This window comes from Gracilinanus agilis, chromosome 2 (assembly GCF_016433145.1).
Source record: "Gracilinanus agilis isolate LMUSP501 chromosome 2, AgileGrace, whole genome shotgun sequence".
Lineage (NCBI taxonomy): Eukaryota > Metazoa > Chordata > Mammalia > Didelphimorphia > Didelphidae > Gracilinanus > Gracilinanus agilis.
This window is the reverse complement of record NC_058131.1, coordinates 693,332,084-693,352,961: the sequence shown is the minus strand read 5'-3', so window position 1 is coordinate 693,352,961 and position 20,878 is coordinate 693,332,084. Positions and strand designations below refer to the sequence as shown.

General features: G+C 48.5%; 2 protein-coding genes across 2 annotated transcripts; one reads left to right on the top strand and one right to left on the bottom strand.

The window, feature by feature from the left end:
* Positions 1-322: 322 nt before the first annotated feature.
* Positions 323-4,041, top strand: EIF4EBP2 (eukaryotic translation initiation factor 4E binding protein 2; the record flags this gene model as incomplete). The annotated part of the gene is made up of 2 exons (XM_044660295.1): positions 323-527; positions 1,897-4,041. Coding segments are annotated over 2 exons (237 nt in total), but the record flags the coding sequence as incomplete, so codon positions are not given.
* Positions 4,042-12,384: 8,343 nt separating this feature from the next.
* NODAL (nodal growth differentiation factor) lies at positions 12,385-19,492 on the bottom strand. The gene is made up of 3 exons (XM_044662918.1): positions 19,330-19,492; positions 14,557-15,281; positions 12,385-12,537 (listed from the first exon to the last, which is right to left on the bottom strand). The coding sequence occupies exons 1-3, from the start codon at positions 19,490-19,492 to the stop codon at positions 12,385-12,387; spliced, it is 1,041 nt and encodes a 346-aa protein (XP_044518853.1).
* Between the last annotated feature and the right edge of the window lie 1,386 nt (positions 19,493-20,878).

Below are 20,878 nucleotides of genomic sequence, written 5' to 3'. Positions count from 1 at the left end.
TTGTCTTCCATCAAGTTCTCTTTAAAATGTTCTTCCTTGTTATCTTTTTGGGCAATTGGATTTTGTTGCCATTAGGGTGGTATTTCCTCCCCTTTCTGCAGGAAAGGAAGGGGTTTGTTTGTTTGTTTGTTTGCAAATAGGGCCAGGAAGGAATTCTTATCTGAACATATCTCTGGTAGTTATTAACCTAAGGCTGGACACCTAATGATTTACATCTTTCATTTGAAAGCTTTTGAGAGTGAAGGCTGTTTAATATTTGTTAATATCATCTGGTATAGCAATATGCTGCTGATAGACAGGAGGTTTGTTTTAATTTACCCACTCTCTTACCCACCCCATCTCTTTTTTAGGAACTCGAATCATCTATGACAGAAAATTCCTGTTGGATCGTCGAAATTCTCCCATGGCTCAAACCCCACCTTGCCACCTCCCTAATATTCCAGGAGTCACCAGTCCTGGTGCCTTGATTGAAGACTCCAAAGTGGAAGTGAATAATTTGAACAATCATGACAGGAAATCTACTGTAGGTAAGGGAAAAGGGGGGTAAATTGGAAGACTAATAGGATAAGAGTGCAGTGGAACATTAGGCAGCAATTAAATACAATTTATTCTTTAAATAAAGATTTGGCTGTGTCTTTATTAGATTTTTGGAAATGACCTTGAAGGGCAGTCAGACCAGTAGTACAAAGCCAGGGGGAGTGACATGGAGGAAAGGGAGCAGTCAGATGCAAAGGCATTGTCTTGGAACAGACTGAAGGTTTGCATGCCTCAGACCTTACTGTTGTTCCCTGACCTTCCATTTCCTTGATGGGGCAAAGCCTTCCCTTTAAAAGAGCACATAGCCTCTGTGTCTGCACTAGTGTCACCCTCTGGTGCTTCCTTGTGATAAGGTGACCCTAAGCTCTCGAAGGCCATATGTGGCATATGATTGGGACCTTTGGCAGGTGCCACCAACCTGGAAAGATCTTGTGGATGGGCCCCAGGGCAGAATCTGTGGTCTGAGGACCAGCTGATCTCAGGCTCCAGTGGGTCGTCACCACATTGGCTCCATGGTGATAAGTCTTTCAACCAAATAATAAAGGAATTGTTTTCTCATTAGGGAAGAGAGTACCTACACGTATGAAATAACAGTAGGAAAAGGAATGTAATACTTATATTTTTCCTTTCTCCAGATAGACTGGAATTCACTCTTTCTCTAGTTTAAACCCCCACCCCACCCCCTCAAGACAACAACAACTCTGCCCATAGGTGAAGGAGTTGTCTGTCCTTGGGGCAGGCGACCCATGCACTTGAACAGCATTCTGACTCTTTAGAGGTTCTCAAATCAGTTGTTGATGGACAGTTATAATTCTCAGCAGAGTCAAAGTTCAAAGCCTTAGGTGGAGCCTGTTGACGTGATAGCTGTCTCCTCCCTCCCTGGGAGCCTGCCTTTTTTGTCAGCCCGTGAACAGAAGGTCACTGGGAAAGTTTGGAACTTGGCTTATTTTTCCCAAGTGCTTCTCACTGTGGGATGGTTTGGCTGCTGTTCTGTTTTTTGAGATGAGGTATTATCTGAATACTCTCAGTCAGAGCTCTATCCAAAGGAAAACAGGGCTTTGGGGTAGGCAGTGGAGGGAAGTAGCAAAAGATTTGCAGAGTCCAAGGCAGCCGGAGCAAAACACTGATGCAGTGAGGGCAGAACAAAGCTGACAAGTTAGCTTAGATTTGAATATGGCTTGCCTTACCTTTCCTCTCCTTTTTGTTTGGCTCTTCCGGTTTTCATTTGTAGATTGTTATTTCTGATAACAAGATCTGATGCTTGATTTAAAGTAAATGTAGAATTGCCCTTTAGGGGACAGAGACACATTCTGTGTGTCCTTAGTGTAGTGTTTCATTTTTGGTTTGTTTCTAAACCAGGGGATGACGCTCAGTTTGAGATGGACATCTGATCAGTCTCCAGATGACAGGAGAAGCAGCAGCTCCAACACCTGCATGGACCTGATTTGACCAATAGGATTGAGAACTGAAAAGACAGAAGAGGCAGTAGCAGCATTCTCCATTGCAGTCTCCACCTCATCCTCCAGGTGCCAAAGGATAAGAAGACTAGCTCCCCTTCATTGACTTTTCTCTTTTGCTCCGGTGTCCCTTACCCCATTTGGACTGAATCAAGGCCCCTAGCATATTTCTACAGCGATGAGCCTGTGTAGGAAGGGAGCCGAATCTCCGCCCTCCCGGCCATCTTTCCAGCACGGTGGAAAGCTCACTTCCACCCTAGGCTGGATGCCAGTTACCAACTACTACAGGGCTGGGGAGGGAGATACACGTAGGTTTGTCGAATACAGCATTATCCATTTCTCTTTCCCTTTGCCCTCCTCCTGCCCCTCGAGCTTCAGGACTGAGTAGTCAGAATGCAGGTTGCTGGTGTTTTGACTTTCAGAGCTGTCAAGAGTGGGAGGGGACACGAGTTGCTAGTTACCTTGACCTCTGGTACCCCTCGAGGGAAGAGCTCTCTCAAATGCTTCTGTGAAACCTGGGTTCTTACTACCCGGCCTGTAATGCTCTGTGGCCCAACACCTGTCTATTCCTTCTACCTTTTTTCCTTTGGGGAAGCATGTCCTCCGCCTGGGACATTGCCTCACCTTACTGTCCTTTCCCCTTATGTACCTGTTGGAACAAAACTTTTTTAAACTTTGTACTTCAAGGGCAGGGAGCCGTTATTATCCAGCTTTGGTGCCTCTTCTCTTACTCCTCCCTGAAATTCCTGTCTGCAGAAACTAATTTCCCTTGTTCTTCTCGAATGTCCTCCATCAGCACCAAGAGCAGGCAGCGTTGGGCACCTACTTCATTGTTGTTCTTTCTTTGATTCTAGATTGAAACTTGAAAAATGACCTCTTCCGAGTTGGCTTGGAATACATTTGGAGACCTAGTCTCAGTAGTCAACTTCTCTCTCAGGTGGGCAAACGAGCTTTCCATTCTTTCTGTTGCCCTGGCTTCACTGTCTCTTGGATTCTACAAACAAGAATTGGGGGTAGAATTTGAGACTGGTCTTAGAATTGACCCAGACTTTCTCCTTGTGTAGTAATGCTTTCTGTGGCTGACAAATGTAGAACTGGAGATAAACATGGGCTTAGTTTTATCCTTGCTGTCTTTCTGTTCCCTCCCTTTCCCAAGCTTCCCACTGTACTCTGTTGTTTCCCTGTATTTTCTTCTTTCTCTGCCAGTCTGTTTTGTAGCCTGACATCAAAAGGTACCTTGATCTGAGTTGGTATCTGATAACATCAACACTCCTAGGTTAGGAGTGAACCTTTATTTTTAAGATGACTACAGACCTATTTTCTAGAAACATTTTCAGTCAAATTCTGAACAGCAACTTTTTCATTGAACATCTTCCAGTATCAGGAAGGTGAGAGGTCTCTGTGGAGTAGTCTTGCTGTTCTTATGCCATCATCTTCTGTTTTTGCCCAATACTTTTTGATTTATACTTTTGTACTTTTTTCCATAACTGTGTGTGTGCATGTTTAGGGTTTGTAGTGAGTAATTCTGTATAACTAGATCATTCTGCCTTGCGCTTTGCCTTTCCCTTTTCCTTGGCTCTAAACAAATAGTTGGTTTCCCTTTGGATCCCAGGCTCCTCTGATTACTGCCTATTACTGTCCCCGCCCTTCCTTCCACTGAACTCTTGGCTTGTGTGATTGAATTTCTTAGCATCCCAGGTTCTGATAACTGAGAGCTCAGTTCCCTGGGTAAAAGTCACAAGCCTGTACAGCTTTCTAAAAGCTATTTGTTTTCATTCTGAGCTATGAAAAGTCCCTGATGGTGAATACATTTTCACAGGAGACAGAAAAATTTCTTAGGAACTTGATTCTGTTCTCTACTACAAAATGGGAATAGTTAAAGGAATAGAAACCTTTGGACATTGTCAGTGTTTCTCAGGAATAAGCTGCATGGGTAGCTTTTAGGGGATGTTTGCATTGTAAAAATTTGGAGCTGAGAAGAGTGACCATACCCCCCCCCAAAAAAAAATCCTTATCTCCACCTTAGTTCTAATTAAATTCCTCCAAAGTATGGCTTTCCATGTTTTTTAAAAAAAAAAAAAAAACAAAAAAAAACTTTTTAAGTTGAATAACAGGACCTTTTGGGAATTTCTTTGGTCCAAGAAAGAGCTTGGTCTAGTTCAGTAGTTGGCATTGAGTGGACCAGACAGCCAATTTATTGATGAATCAAAACAACAAAGATCGGTTTGGGCTTCATTGTTAATAACATGGCAAAACTCGATAGTTTCTTTGAACAAAAAAGAGTGATTAGAAACGCAGTTTTAAAACAAGGAACAATTGTAGTACTTGTTCCCTCTTTTATTTTTATTTTTTAAACCCTTACCTTCCATCTTAGAATCTATACTGTGTATTGGTTCTAAGGCAGGAGAGTGGTAAGAGCTAGGCAATGGGGTTAAGTGACTTGCCCAGAGGGTCCCATAGTTAGGAAGTATCTGAGGCCAGAGTACTTGTTCCCTTTTAAGGGGAAGGTTGCAATCAAATCCTCTTCCCTCTCTTTTAAACCTTCCCAACCTTTTCTCTGAGATTGAAGGTCTCCCCAAAACCATGTGAGGCTAAAAGAAGTGCTCTTCTGATGCTAACCCCAGGAGGTTTTCTGATCTTACTGTCGGTGAATGTTTTTGATTAAACGAATCATCTCTTTCAGAAAGTCACCTAACTTCCCTTGGCCTCAATTTCCTTATCTGTAAAAGAAGAGAGAGCTAGACCAGATGACTTGGATACCCAGTTGCAGCCAAGAACAGTATTCCTAGTAGTCAGAGGGAAAGTTTGGATGCTATGGGTTGTCATGCTCTCTTTTTAGAAAGTCTCTTGAAACCCTGGCTTCAGGACCTTACGGTGGTGTTCAAGAAATTTTTTGGAGAGCGGGCCTTTGCAATCTAAGTGGCCCTTAATTTGCATTTTCCTTTCTATGTAGACACTCCTTTTCTGGGCCATTGGAAACAGTCCTCATTTTACTGAGAAATGACCCACCTTTCTTGTTCTGGTCTTCTCCCTACTGGTTCTGACAGCAACATCTGGAAGGTCAAGAATCAAATTCCTTCCATGTCTGTTTCACTGGATCCAAAATATGGTTTTGTTTTCTTCCATTGAGTAGATGATCCAGGTGCTAAATTTAGTGAATTTACTATTCACTATATATATAATTCACTATAATTTAGTGAAATGGCCCTTCCAGGGATCTATTGCCAAGAACCTTGTTCTTTTTATTCCCACCCTATAAAGAATGAAATTAAGGCATAAAGCAGTGAGCTGAAGCTTTATCTCTATGATTTATTGCTACTGAAAACATGATTGACTCTGCCAAAAGCTAAACCAGGAGAGAAGAGAGCTTTGAAATCTTAAGAACTAAATCTCTTCTCCATAGAGCTACTGGTGTCAAACATAGTGAATGAGTGAATGAGTGAGTGAATGAGTGAATAAGGAGGGGAATCCCCTTTAGGGAGGAGATAACTGTATGCCTCTCAGCAGACTGAGGTTTTTTTTTTTGCCCTATCTTAGTCATATAGGCTTACATTTTCATCTTCCTCCTTTCCCCCTATTTTTCTTCTCATTATCCCAAATGCCAGATTTTAATTTCTGATGACTAGGTTCAAATCATCTCTTTCGGAAAGTCACCTAACTTCTGTTGGCCTCAATTTCGTCATCTGTAAAAGAAGAGAGAGCTAGACCAGATGACTTCTGAAGTCCCAGTTCTAGATCTCATGACGATGACTTAGGAATTTCCAGGTCAAGGTATTTAGGCTATTCCTACTCTTGAGAAACTGTGGGAGGACTAAGGTTGAGGGAACAGGGCAAGGTCAAACCAGAGTCATTAAGCATTGACCCCATTTGGGAGATGTGATCTGATTAACAGAGATCGTGGTTTGAAGAGAAGCAGATATGCAAAAGAGCCAGGCTATAGAGACACAGAACATTGGTTGGTTTGCCAAACCCAAGGCAAGAGTATCAGAAATTAGAATGAGCAGAGATAGAGGAAGCAGCCTTCTAGGATTTAGGTTGAATTAAAGAGAAGAGAAGAGAGTAGAGGCCCTAAGTTCTTGACTACACCTGAAGACATCCTCTTCTGCCTTACCTTGGTTTTCCAGTTAAAACTTCTACATTATTTTGATGTGTGTTTATAAAATGAGACCAACCTCTTATTTAGGTTGAACTTTAGTGAAGTCATCCTTGCTTTTCTCAGCAGACATTTTCCTCCCCGACATAAGTAGTAAGAGATTCCTGCATTAAAAATGCAGTATTTTACGTGTTTGGGTGTCAACATTTATCTGTAAAGCGTTTGAGCAGATTACTAATTCTTTCTTGCTTTCTCTACTTCGTTGCCAATCAGATTGGCATCTTCTGCCATTTGTGGGAAAGTGGGACTTAAGAATGTCATCTCTATTGTGCCCGCTGGCCCCCTTAATATTATATTGTAGCTTCAAAAGAGGATCCTTTTATTGGGCCGAGGCTAAAGTTCCTTCTCTGTTGTGCTGAATCAACATTTCCTTTGGTAGTCGAAGAGCTGGTTGATAGCCTTTCCTACTTGGAAAGGTGCCTGGTTCCAATCCCCATGATCAGGCAGGCAGTCAATGAAATATTTATTGTCTGCAGGGTGTAAAAGTTCCATTCATTTTAAATGTCAAGGTGCTTCAAGTAGCACCGTGTGTGTGACTATCTAGGTGGGATCCTCTCTCAAGTTCCTTCTCTTCTTCCCAAGTTGGATGATTCGGTGTTGGAGCAATTGCTTTGGGGTCCCTTGTTCTTAAACCCTTTGTTGGCCCTACCCTTGGCCTCTACAAAAATTAGGAACTATGGCATTAGGAAACACCTTGCAGGAGAGAAATCTCCATCTCCTGTTACCGGTATTTTGCCTGCAGAGGGCAGTGTCTGAATTAGAGCTTCCCCTTCCTTTGGCAATCATTCTTCGGAGTAAAGTAAAGCCCTTCCTCTGCTTCCTTCTCACTGGTTCAGAGCTTTCCCCACTTTGCACATCTCTGGACCATAGGTCTGCAGGCAGTTGTTGGGCTCTTTATTAATCTGCGTAACCCAATCACATTTAGAGATGGGGTAGAAAGGGTTCGTTGAAATGAGTGCTTCATTCTTAGGAATCTGTTTGAATTCTGGACTTTGATGGGCTTTGACCATCCTTATAACTCAATTGTTTTTCATTTTCCCTAAATGAAGATGGACCCAGAGCCAAGAGAAGAAGTTGTGGGCCTCAGTTCTAGCGACTTAAGTCTTGTCACTGTTTTGCTTATGGTTTTTGTTGTGGAATTGAGGTTCTTTTGATATTAGACTGGAAGCCAAGTCAAAATTGTATATTCTTTTTCTCCTAAAGTTATAAAGATTTGGTTGGTATATGGCTTATTTATTTTCTCATTTATCCCCCTCAAGAAGATTAATGACTTCCTTTGGGCTGGCCCTAGAAGTTGATCCCTTTTGTTAAAGCTAAAATACAGGAAAGGCCTTTTGGGTCTTTTGTTAATCTTACTGTGGTTCCCCTTTCCTTAAACTCTGCAGACCTGGCAGATTGCATTTTATGTCTGGAATGTTGGAATGAAAACCTGAGGATTTGGGAAGTGCGACTGAGATGAAATAAGTTCCCTCAGGTGTTTAAACTCTTCTGCTCTCTGCCTAATGACTGGAGTAGGTGGAGAGATGCTTGGAAGCTTGATAATCATTTAGCCAAATGGGATTCTTGAAAGGGAAGTCTCTTTAGTATTAGAGAGCTTTGCTTCTTGAAACTGAAGTTACTCAACATCCTAGGCTTGGAAGACTCTGTGAATCAAGCAAGTATGGGATGCCCATTCTAGCCCCCACGTTCCTTCACTACTTTTTAGTCCTGATCCTAAAAACAAAACAAACTTGTCTGTGCCAAGGGTAATTTACTTGAAACTATGGAACTAGCCCCATCCTATATATAGAATAGAGATCAGACTAGATGAGTAGGATGAATGGTCCATCCCACTTAATAACTTCCCCATGTCTGTGTTAAGCATCACCGGGCATTGGTGGTCCAGTGCCTTTCCTTCACCTCAAGATGGAATCCATCTATTTCTACCTTGGTGAAGCCACTCTCTTCCTGAGGGGGATGAGGTAGGCCTTGAAGGTGTCTTGGAGAACCCAAAGGACACTTGTATATTGAGTGTCCATTTTAAGCTTCTTTTTAATAATCTTTTATAAAGAAAATGTTCCATCCCCTTGCCCAGTCTAGCTGCGCCCCCCCCCCCCCCATCCTCTTGCCCCTTTCTTTTCAGTGCCATTCTGAATCAAAAGCTATGGGTAGCCAGAAATTGTGCTGAGACCACCTTCCCTACCCCTGGCCACCTCCTTACCCACTCCTCCTTCCCACTCCCTTCCTTTTCATTATCATTCTGGATGGAAGTCAGAGGCTGCCAGCCAAGGCCTTTAGGCACTTCTGTATAATTCCATGGGTTTTGTGGGGTTTTTTCTTCTGTTTTCGCTTTGGTTTTTACTTTAATTGTTCTTCAAAACCAACTGGTATTTGGAAACATAGGAAAACTCTCACCAACGGTTGCTGTTAGTTAGATCAATAAAGATCTTGACTAAAAGCTTGGCTTTGAATTGTTTTTTCCCCTTCACACTATAGCAATTGTTAGCATCTTAGTTGGGAACCTTCCTTAGAATGTGGATGGTGTTGGGGGAAAGGTGAGAACCTTTGAGCCTGTCACTCAAGACTAACAAGTGCATCGTGGATCCCCTGAAGTTAGTGTGTGGCTCTAGAGAGAGACCTGTCAATATTTTAGAAAGAGCCCCCTGGCCTTTGGTGTCAGGAGCCCAGGGTTCAAGAATCAACTCAAAACACAGAAGCTGTGTGCTCCCAATTGAACAAATCCCTTCGCCTCCGAGTCTTCGTGTTTTCATTTGTAAACTGAGGATAATAATACCACAGTACCTCCTTCATAGGATTGTTGTGAGGAAAAACACTGTAAAGTTTCCATTATAATCTCGTTTCATAGGGAGTGCTTGTTGGCTGGGGTGGGATATTCCTCTAACAGCTGGAAGCCGAAGCCTGACGGGGTTAACCCTAGGTCTCCCTCTGACCCCTAACACAAGCATTTGCTGAGGACATCTCTCACGCTTTGTCATAACCATTGCCTGAACGAGGGCCTTCAGACTAGGCTCGCTGTTGTCACATCTTGTGGCATTAGCACAGGGAAGGAGACTCTTTGTCCATGGGATTATGAATGATCTCATGGGTTGAGAGAGCCTTCTTCCAGGAGAAGGCCTAATGCATAGCCTTGCTGTCTCAAGATTCTTGGTGGTAGTCATCACAGGCATTTTATCTTAGTGTGCCTTTAGGGGCATGATAGTGTAGTAGTGGCTGGAGCTGGCAACACCAGCTGTGACCCTCAGCAACCTGAAAAGTATTTGGGGGCATTGGACTTGGGGCTCCTGAAGACCTGGATTTGAACCTGGACCCCATCATAAAGCCACTTACGTTGCTTTTAGGAACATCTCTCATCTGTAAATGAGGCAAATGCTGGCACTTACTACCTGGAAGAGCTGGGCATCAAGTGCTTTGTAAACCTTAGAATCACCAAGGAAATAATGATTAAACTTGCATCGGAGACTTAGATCTGGAAAAGTCACCTCAGTAAACATCTTCTGCAGGAAGAAATGGGTCCAGAGAGGTCCTGTTAACTCGCCCAAGATCACATGGCAGCGAAGCTGGGATTTGACCTCCAATCCAGCACGCTTTCCATTTGTCCAAGGCTGCCAGCCTGCAGCCCTTTCCTACCACCTGATGTTTGTAGAGGATGTTCAGTATTGCTGAGGTTTCCATCATCTCTTACTGCCTCACTGAAGTTGACGGCCGTCAGCAGCTGAGTGAGCTACGAGGAGGATTCTTTGGCCAGGGCGAGCTTTCTGGGAGCGGAGTAGCTTGACCTGGGATCCTGGTGCAGAGCAGCCTCCTTCTGTGCCCTCCTCCTCCTCCTGCACTTCTCCCCAGGCTCCCCTTGTGTAGGCCTGCCAGCGAGCCCTCGAAGCCATGGCCTGGCCTCACCAGGGGCGCTGGGGACCAACAATGTCGCTGGCCGCCACCAGGACTACTTATCGGGGAGTGTCGTGGCTCTGCTCTTCATCCTTTTTGCCACAGATTTCATCTTGATGCCATACTGCTCAGATAAGATCCAAGATGACTCTTCGAGGCCGGCCCTCGCGGTCCTCATTCGAGATCCTTGGAGAAGGGCGGCACCCGGCCGAGGACTTGGAGAAACTTGGTGTGTGGGCGATGGTCTGCCACCCAGCGGGGCTTCCCTCCCTGCCCGATCACCCCCGCCAGGAGCAGAACACAGGCCACTTCGAAGGTCTCTGCCAGACTCCTCACCTTCAGCGGGGGGGTCCCAGCTTTAAAGGGAGGTGCGTCTTGTCAAGGTTCCGAGGTCCTCCGGAGAGTAGATCTGCTCGCCGTTAGCACCCGGCAGCAAATGGGCTGGCCTTGAACTTCCTCTGTTCCGGCCTAAGAACAGCGAACTTGTCCTCTCTAGGACCCCCTGCGAGGTGTGAGATCGTTTGGAGGGGATTCTCCTAGCCCGGGGCCTCATTTCGGTGGTGGGAAGGATAGATCATTTGGTCTGTTATTTGTAAGAATAATCGGGTAGCTCGGATTCTGGACCGAATCCTAAAGCAAGCGAATGGCCTTTCTGGCCTTGGCCATCGTCTCCATCGGATCGAGGCGGCGGCTGGCTGGGTCAGACCTAACGTGATGGAGGCTATTGAGTTCACTTTAGCCCGCCAGATCCAGTCGCCTTTAGGTGTCTGACTTAACTAGGGCTGGGGCTTCTCTGGCCAAACCCTCAGGACTAACATTTAACTAAGCCAGCCTCCTGAAGCCCCGAGGGGGACTGGGGGGTTATTCTCCACTTAGATTCACGGAAGGGCCTGCACCCTCATGGAAAGGGTTTATGGACGTTGGTCATTCCCCCAAGCAGGCAGCTGCCCATCCGTCCTTCCAAGGATGGATAAAAGAGGATGGCACTGGAGATTGGGGAGTGGGCAGGCTGGGGCCATTTGCCAGGAGCCCCCGCCATAAGGAGCCTAAATGAACACGCTCGGCCTTTGTGCCGTGAAGTCTGGCCCTCACTGGAAGTGTGCCCAAGTGCTGTGCAGTGAGAATAAGGGAGAGGGTCAGGCAGGACCCCGCGCTGGTTGGCTTTACAGATACGGGGAGCAGTGGGAAAGAAGAGGAGGGGGCTTGAAGTACCCGAGAAAAAGGCAGACTCAGACTGATAAGAGTACTTGGGAAGTCAGGAGACCTGAGCAGAGTCTCCTAATCAGGATGCTCCTTGCTAGCTCTCGAAGCCTTAGTTTCTTCCTCCATCAGATGGCGATAATAATTGGTCTCCAAATATACTTCAAAGGATGATTGTGAAGAAAGGAAGATTTGTAAGCTTTTACTCCCTATGGAAATAGGCTATCTTACGTACAGAAGGCAAACTTTCTTGGTGTCCTCAGCTCACTCCAGCAGGATAGTAGCGTCCACAGTCTACCGTTTATTGGTTCTATGACACTGGGCAAATCACGTAAACTCTTGGCCTCGATTTCCCTTAAAAAGAAGGAATTGTGTTCCTGGTCCATGAAGTCCCTTCCAGCCCTGAATTCTAATCCTCCCCACTTTAGACCACGTTGAGGAACAGGATGTCAGCATTGGAAGAGGCCTTGGAAATTAGATAGCCCACTCCCGTCATTTCACAGATGAGAAAACCATGACCCGGGGAAGGAAAATCAGTTGACTAGTAAATGGTAGAACTGATTGAATTCAGATTTTCAGAACTTCAGGCCATGTTGTTTGGGTTCTATCAGCTAGGAGACTTGGGAACCACACTTAAAGGATTCTTTAAGAAATACTTTTAGCCAGGCATGACTTGTGTTTCCCCTAGCACCAGTGAAGATGGTGGCAGGACCTTGCTTCCATTTTCCAAAGTCTTCTATGCCCAAACCTCCCAGAGAAGGTTTTTACTTTTTCCATTAAATGCCAGAGCCACCTGCGAGAAGCTTAATATTTTATTGCTATGTACAATTCCTTAGCAGAGACCAGCTCATGCTCACACCTTTCCCTTCCCGTCCCGCCCAGCATCATTCTGGGGTACCAGCCTCAGAAAAGACCTGTTCCAGGAAGAAGAAAGAGGGCCAGCCCCTGACCTGGAGCTCCTAGATTCCATTCTCTCCAAAACTGGTCTTTCGAGCCCGATTCAAGTCATCTCGTCTCTGGTGGGCCCTGCATCTGTGAGTCTGTAAGCAGTTACTCGCGCCCTCTGGCCCTGTACGGCTCAGCCCAACGCCACCTCCCACGGAGAGATGGGATTGGGACCGAGTGAACCTCTAAGTCCAACGTCTGTACGTTTCCTCAGTGGCACCCGCACTCCTCTACTATCATGTCCTTGTGGTGATCCAGGAAGACGTTGCCGTTCTGCGAGTATAGCATGCTCAGGGGCTTCGTCTTCACGGGAACACAGCACGTGGAGGGCACGTGGTGGGGCTGGTAGAACTTCAGTAAGCTCTGGAGGGGGAGAGAGAGGGCAGAGTAGGTTACGATGAGGCGTTCTCACTCTCAGGGAGACAGAGCAGGACCAAAGGGAGAGCTTCGAAGAAAGATAGGAGCATAGAACTTCTGTGTATTGGCTCCTAGGCGGAAGAGTGGTAAGGGTGGGCCATGGGGGTCAAGTGACTTGCCCAGGGTCACACAGCTGGGAAGTGTCTGAGGCCGGATTTGAACCCAGGACCTCCTGTCTCTAGACCTGGTTCTCCATCCACTGAGCTACCCAGCTGTCCCCGGAGCATTTTTTTTTTTTAAACCCTCACCTTCCGTCTTAGAGTCAATACTGTGTATTGGCTCCAAGGCAGAAGAGTGGTAAGGGCTAGGCAATGGGGGTCAAGTGACTTGCCCAGGGTCACAAAGCTGAGAAGTGGCTGAGGCCGGATTTGAACCTAGGACCTCCAGTCTCTAGGCCTGACTCTCATTCCACTGAGCTACCCCAGCTGCCCCCTCCTGGAGCATTTTTAATAAAAGGAGTTGGTGACAGCTAGGTGGCTCAGAGGACTGAGAGCTGGGACATGTGGTTCTGGGTTCAAATTGAACCTTCGACAATTGTGTGACTCTGGGCAACTCACTTGAACCTTATTGCCTAGCCCTTGGACCCCTTTTCTGCCTTGGAACTGATGCACAATATTGATTCTAATTCAGAAGGTGAGGGTTTTGTGTAAATAGAATTAGCCAGATCCCATTAATAGTCAAGAATCTACTCAACCCAGGCGTGCTAATGATGTCACTCCCACCTCCCTTAGTGGGGAGGGGAGACGAGTTACCCACACGTGACAATAAGTAACAAATCAAGAATAAGGGACTGCCCTTTGGGCAGTCCAAATCAATGTAGAAACTGCCATTTGTCCATTTGAATTAGAGGTGGACCACAGGAAGTGATGAAAGACACGATCTCTTTAAGTAAGTAAGTGAGTGAACTTCCTGTGGGGGCAGTTGCCATCTGGAACTGGAGGAAGAAGCATCTCCTGAGACCACAGACAGCTTACACTCTGTATTGTCACGTGGGTAAGTTAGGCTGGCTTCCTTGGCCTGGCTGGGCCAATTCTAAACTCTGCCTATCTGGCTGTTGGGCCTTGTGGCTTACAGCTTCATTTATTCAGACTTCTAACCTCCCTCTTTTCTTTATCCCTACTTACCTTCCTGATTGTAAATAAACTCCTCAACCCGATGCTGACTTGGGTCTGATTTAATTACGGAATCAACCTGAATTGTTGATTCCTGGCGGCCACATAATTTTAATATATAACTAATAACTAAATTTTAATTCTTACAGTTTAAAAAAACCCTCGAAGCCAGTCATCTATCCAGTGCCTTTTCCTCCATGATATAGCTGCTGTTCATAGTTTATGAATGAGGTGGATCCTGGGGCTGGGGGCTTTCTCCTCTTCCTACCAGGGCCTGCTTCGGGGCACGCCCCCAGGATAATTTCTCACCCCACAGAATAAATAGGAGATTGGAAGAGTTAGGAATCACGATTCAAGTCTTCTGCTGCCAAGGCTGAGGAGGGGAGAGTTACCCCAAAGCCCTGAGGGGCCCAATGGCTCATTCCCACCTTCCAGACAAGAGACCCAGGTTTGTAACATGCCTTCTCCCTCCTGCTAGTCATTATCTAAGTATCAGTTCCTTAATCTCCAGGAGGGTGATGGGAATGCGAATGCTCACCCTTAGGGACCTCGTCCCTAAGTTCGCTCAGGACGGTGCCTTGATGGTCCATTTTGAAGCCCTCTAAGACCTTTTCTTCGCTGGACTTTCCCGCCTCTCCTCCTTTACCCACTCTGCTCTCCCCACCTTATTTAGACAGACGAGAGAGCGAGAGGCCATCGAGAAATTCCATCAACTCTTCTGAACTCTAGACACGGGGCGGCTCCAATTTAGGAATGAAAGCAGTCTCAGCCTGGCCCCCGAGCTGGAGCTCCAGCAGGGTTTCTCGGCCCTCTCGTCTCCCTCCCCCACACATGGCCACACTCCGGGACGTACCTGCATGTAGGCATGGTTGGTGGGCCGAAACTTCTCTTCCACGGGGTTGGGACATTCTCCCTCACAGCGAAAGGCTTCGTACTGCTTGGGGTAGATGATCCACGAGCCCCAGCCTATCAGGTTAAAGTCCACTTGGAACCTCACTTTCCTGCAGGGCTGGCTTTCGCTCCATTTCCTGTGTCGGGGGCGTCTCTTGTGCTTCTCCTCCTGTGAGATCCGGCCTTCCCTGGCCCTCCAGGAGCTCTCGGCCTCCCACAGCAGCGTGGAGCTTCCCAAGCGCTTCTGCTCCTTGGACAGGTTAGAGTGGAGCGTGAGCAGCACGTCGGAGACGGGGCGCTCTGGGGGCCGGCGCCTGCAGTCGGGGCCTGCTGCAGCCATCCCCCCCGTGGTCGAGGCCAGCATCTCCTCCGGGTCACTCAGGGGCTTGAACCACTTGGAGAGGGGCTCGGTGACCTCCAGGACCATGCCGTCCGAGGAGAAGGTGACCTGGGAGGCCGTGACGACGAACAAAGCCAGCTGCCGGCGCTCGAGGCAGATGGCCGAGGAGTTGTCCTCGAACTCCCACCGTGGCTGGTGAAAGATCTCTACCAAGAGCGGGGCCTCTGCTGGAGGCTCCTCTGACGGGGGCAGTTGGATCCGAAGCTCGGCCCACTCTAGGTCTTCGTCTTGGCTCAAGAAGGAAAAATCAAAGGCGAAAGTCCAGTGCTGGCTCACCATGGCCACATCTAGGCAGAAAAGCAGACAGAAGGGAATGGGGTCAGTGGGAGGCTCCCTCCAGTTTCCAGGAGACTCTTCCTTCCCAAAGAACATACAGACATACAGGCAGATGTGTGCCTGGAGGCAGCTGGGCTGTAATGAAGGGAGAACCCCATTCCCTCCACTTAATGGGGGAAAAACCCCACTAAATTTGGAGTCGGAAAAATTGGTTTCAAATCTTGGTTCTGCTGCTATTGATTGTGATGTTTGAGGTTAATTATACCCCTTCTGTGCCTCAGTTTCTTTTTTAAAGTAGATGATAATGCTGACACTCCCTACAGAGATTCATAGCTGTCATAGATCTTAAAGACCATTTAATCCAACTCCCTCATTTTACAGATGAGGAAATGTACCAGAGAGATGAAATACAGGCAGCATTTGCACTCGGGTCCTTTGACTCTAAGTCAGAGCTGTTCACCGTACTGTGCTGCCTTTCAACTTTCTGAGGAAATTGATTTGTACAACTTAAAATACTAAAGAAAGGGGGCATCGAGGTGGTTCTGCGGATTGAGAGCCAGGCCTAGAGTGGTCTGAGGCACGTCTAGTTGTGTCATCCTGGGCAAATTACTTAAGCCTGTTTACCTCAGTTTCCTCATTTGTAAAACAAGCTGGAGAAAGAGATAACTGCCTAGTCCTTACTGCTCTTCTCCCTTGGAACCAATACATGATATTAATTCCAAGACAGAAGGTATGGGTTTAAGAAAATACTACAGAAATTCGAGTTTAGAGCATTAAGCCAGGCGTGAGTTAGGAGGCTTAAATTCATCCTGCTTCACACACTTCCTGGCTGTGTGACCCTGGGCAAGTCACTTTTATCCTGTTTGCCTCAGTTTCCTTATCTGTAAAATGAGCTGAAGAAGGAAAGGATAGACTACTCTAGTAACTTTTGCCAAGAAAATGGGGACAGCTGGGTAGCTCAGTGGATTGAGAGCCAGGCTTGGAGTCTGACCTCAGACACTTCCCAGCTGTGTGACCCTGGGCAAGTCACTTGACCCCCATTGCCTAGCCCTGACTTCTCTTCTGCCTTGGAGCCAATACCAAGATGGAAGGTGAGGGGTTTAAAAAAAAAAAAAGAAAAGAAAACCCCAAATGGGGTCATGAAGAATTGGACACAACTGAAAATAACTGAATGCCAACCACAAATAGCACCTTCCTCTTCGGGTGTTCTTGGGAGGATCCAATGAGATCATATGGTAGAACTCTGTTCCATATAAATGTTAGCTATTATACAAATTCATTCTGTTGGAGCATGTGGGAGCCGGGCCGCTTCCTCAGTTAGAATCCACTCTAGTCCTCTTTGGCTTTAAGCCGGGAAAGTTGATATAGGCAGGATTTGCACCAAGGACCCCCGATTCCCAATCTTCCCCAGACACCGCCGAGGCACAGCCTGGTGACAGTCCAGACAGCCTCCAGGCCACTTCATTACCCTTAGGTTGGACCTCCCACCTTCTCTCGCTTCTAGGAGGCAGCTAAAAGCGGAATACACAAGTTCGGCGTGTCTACAGGGGCCTTTGGCTTTGAGGGGCGCCTCCGAAGGCTTTCTCCGGCCCCCGCAGCCCCGCAGAAGCAGCGGCACAGCTGCCCCAGAGCAGGGAGGTCGAGGCCAATCCTCGGGGTCTGAGAGAAGCTAATCCGGGAAATGGAGCTTTGAATTCTCTTCCTCCTGTTCTCCTGCTGCCCGGCTGCTCCGCCTCCCCATCCCCACCCCAGCTAGTCGCCTTCCCTCCTCCTCTTCACCTTCAGGCGCAGCCGTGATTTGGCTGGCACCTGGGGAGCTCATTCCGAATGGCTGTGGGAAGAGCTGGCCGCTCAGGAGAGCCGAATGAGATCGTTACGGCATCCTAGAGCTTTAAGAAGGCTTTTACTGGCCCGCCAGAGCCGGCAGGGCAGCCCCCTCGGAGCGCACGGCAGCCCCCTCGCGCTTTCCCCCTTTATAGGGTCAGGATTTCTTCCAAAGTGATACGGACGCCTTCGGTTTTCCCTTCATTTACGTCCAAAGATCCCCGCCCCGAGCCGGACCCTGCGAGCCTTACTTTCTAACCAGGAGGGGGTGGAGTGAGCTCAACGAAAGGACGAAAGCCGGCGGACCGCGGCGCAGCGACCCCCGCCCTTCCTCTCCAAAAGAAGGGAGGAAGCCGGGCGTCTGGCAAAGGAGGGAGCCGAGGCAGAGCCACGGAAGGGAATGCCCCAGTCCAGGGAATGATCTGGGCCTTATAGATAGGCTCATCGCCCGCCCCCGCTGCCCTCCCTTGGTCCCTGCACCTCGGCTCCTGGCGGGCAGGGGCTCTTGTTGCCATTCTTTACCCGGGCGGCTTAGCATAGTGCCTGGCACTTAGTAGGCTCTTAATAAATGTTTGTTCGCTGACTAGGAAACAGAACGAATTCAGAGTTGGCTCTAGAAATCGATCTTAGAATCGTAGACGTCAACTAGAGCTGAAGGGACCACAGGACCAGCTTGTCCAACCTTGACATTTATTTTACAGATGAGGAAACTGAGGCCCGGGGCGATGGGCATCCCTCCCAAGTTCTTTGATTCCAAAGGCACTGGGCTTTCTACCATCCCGCCCTGGCTCCCTAAGCTGGTTTTGTACACACACATATATACATACACACGTTTAGAAATACCTATCAAGGGGCAGCTGGGTAGCTCAGTGGATTAAAAGTTAGGGTTAGGTCCTGGGTTCAAATCTGGCCTCAGACACTTCCCAGCTGTGTGACCCTGGGCAAGTCATTTGACCCCCATTGCCCACCCTTACCACTCTTCTACCTTGGAGCAAATACACGGTATAGACTCCAAGATGGAAGGTAAGAGTTTAAAAAAATAAAAAAGAAATGCCTATCAGTTCAGAAATCTAGTGCGCCCTGGGGCGGGGTGGGAGTGGGGGTGAGGGTGAGGGTGGCAGCCAGCAGGTTATTCGCCAGCCCCCCCTCCACTCTGCTATCACTCCTAAGAGTCGGCGGATGGAGAAGGACTTTGGCTTTATGGCTCGGGTCAGAAGGTCTAGAGGAGCTCAGGGGTGACTAGAGGTTCCCCCCCCCCCCCCCCCCAGCCAGGCTCTCCTAGACTTGTTGGCAAGTACAGATGACCCGAGAGAGGAGGGCGCGGGAGGGATCCGACCCGGGAGTAGGACTGGGGAGAGGAAACGGGATTTTTGTCCCCTCCCCCTCCCTCCCTCACTAAGCGCTGGCCCAGGGGTCAGCGACGGGAGGTCTAGGTTTCTTTCAGATTAGGGATGTGGATTGCGGGGAAGCCCCCAGGGGCCGGCTGTAGTCTGGCCTCAGGGAAAGCCAGAGGGGAAGAAAGGGTCCTGGGGCTGGGAATGGGCAGGGCCCCGCCCCCAGCGGCGGCGGGATGTGGATTAGGCTCCCTGGACCCAGAAGACCCGAGAGGACCCTCCGTTAAGTGAGGGGCGGGACTCCCCGGACCCCTGCCTCTCCCCAGGGCCCGTCAGGGGAATGGGGCGACCTTCACTGGAACAGAGGGGGCCCAGGTGGGCACTGAGCCCTGATTCCATAGTCTGCGACACCGCACCCCAAATCCCAGCCCCTCGAGAAGCTCGGACCGGCTCCCCTAATCACGCCACACCCCTAGACCATTCACCGCAAATCTTAGGATGTTCCTACTCTGGAACACCCTGGAACAGCCCCGCTGCTGAGATGCCCCCCACCCGGGGACCCCCGGAAACCTTCTCAGACCCCTGGGCCCCTCCCTATTCTATTCGGCGTCCTACTAAATCCCGGGATCTTGGCCCCCGATTCCAGGACGTCCCTGAAACAGGCTGCTTCCATGGCTCAGATTCTTCCACCTGACACCTGAGCTCCCCTTCCGAGCCCGAGACTGGGACTCCGGCGTCCCGAGCGGCCAAGGATGCTGAAACTCACGTGACGCCGGCCGGCTCCCTCAGCCCCAAACGAACGAGATCCGGGGGAGATCCCTCCGACATCGAACCACAGCCAGCCGCCGCCCCTGCCCTTCCCGGGGGCTGCCCCCCACCCCGAGCTGTTGCCCACCCTTACCCTGCGACTGCAGGCTGCGGACGATGGAGGCGCGGGGCTGGTGACCACGGTAGAGCTTCAGCATGTAAGCCAGGGGAGAAGGCGAGGAGGGCAGGGCCAGGGGTACTGCCATCGTTGCCGTCCCCCAAGTCACCAGCAGGAGACCCAGCTGGAGAGCACCCATAGCTAGGTCCGACCTCGCTCAGGTCTTGGGGCTAAGGCTGGACCTCCGCCCCTTTTATGCTCCTTCTTCCCGCCCTTCTCTCCTTCCGAAGATCCCTCCCTCCTCCTCTCCTACTTGGCAGCACTGAGGTCACCAGGGCACGAGGGGAGACACCCCGGAGAGAAGGCGGGCAGGATGGGGAAGGCAGGGGGGCCGGCAGAGAAGAACAAAGGGGAGGACCCAGAATTCGTGGTTTAGAGGAGGGTTTTGCACATCTCTCACATCCTGGGGGAAGAAGCTAGGGAAATCGTGCCTCAGTTTTCCCTCCTGGGCGCCAAAGTTGAGCATGAGATCTCCTTTCCCTCTTCCGACCTTCCACCATCACCACCTCCATCATTATCATTGCCAGCATTTACCCAGATTGAAGGTTTGCAGAGTGTTTTATATTGATGTCTATTATCCTCACGGAGACCCTGAGGAACCGGGGCTGCTACCCCCAATTTACAGATGAGGAAACGGAATCCCAGAGAGCCTGCTTGACTTAAGTCACTCTCCCAGCCTTAGCTGTTACCCCCAATTTACAGATGAGGAAACTAAGTTCCAGAGAGGCTAAGTGACTTAAGTCACTTTCTCAGCCTTAGTTTTCTCATCTGTAAATTGGGGGTAACAGCTAAGGCTGGGAGGGTGATTGAAGTCACTTAGCCTCTCTGGAACTTAGTTTCCTCATCTGTAAACTAAGGGCAGGTAGACTAAATCCAGGTCTCTGAATAACCCTTCTTGGGTCACAGATCCCTTTGGCAGTCTGGTGAACCCTAATTCTGCAGTGGTTTATTGCCTGCATGCATCCTTTTTTTTTTTTTAAACCCCCACCTTCCATCTTAGAATCAGTACTGTGTATTGGCTCCAAGGCAGAAGAGTGGTAAGGGTAGGCAATGGGGGTCAAGTGACTTGCCCAGGGTCACACAGCTGGGAAGTGTCTGAGGCCAGATTTGAACCCAGGACCTTCTGTCTCTAGGCCTAACTCTCAATCCGCTGAGCTAGCCAGCTGCCCCCTTGATAGATCATTCTTGATAGAAGGAAACATTCCACATCAGCTAGAAGTTACTGGAAATCAAGCTGTATTTTTTCCCCACCCAAGTTCATGAGCCCCTTGAAATCTCTCCAAGGACCCCTTGGAGGTCTGAGGACGCCTGGTGAAGACTCCCTGGATTAGAGGGTCTCTACGATTCTTCTTAATGCTAGGATTTCTATAGCACTTTTTGTCAAGGTTTACTGTGTTGCCTTCAAACAACCCTGGCAGTGATGGGCAAACTTTGTAAAGAGGGGCCAAAGGAAAGGAAATGCTCATCTGTCAGTCTGTTTCTAAGGCGACTCTTTCGAAGTTTCATTGTATTGTACCCTACTCAC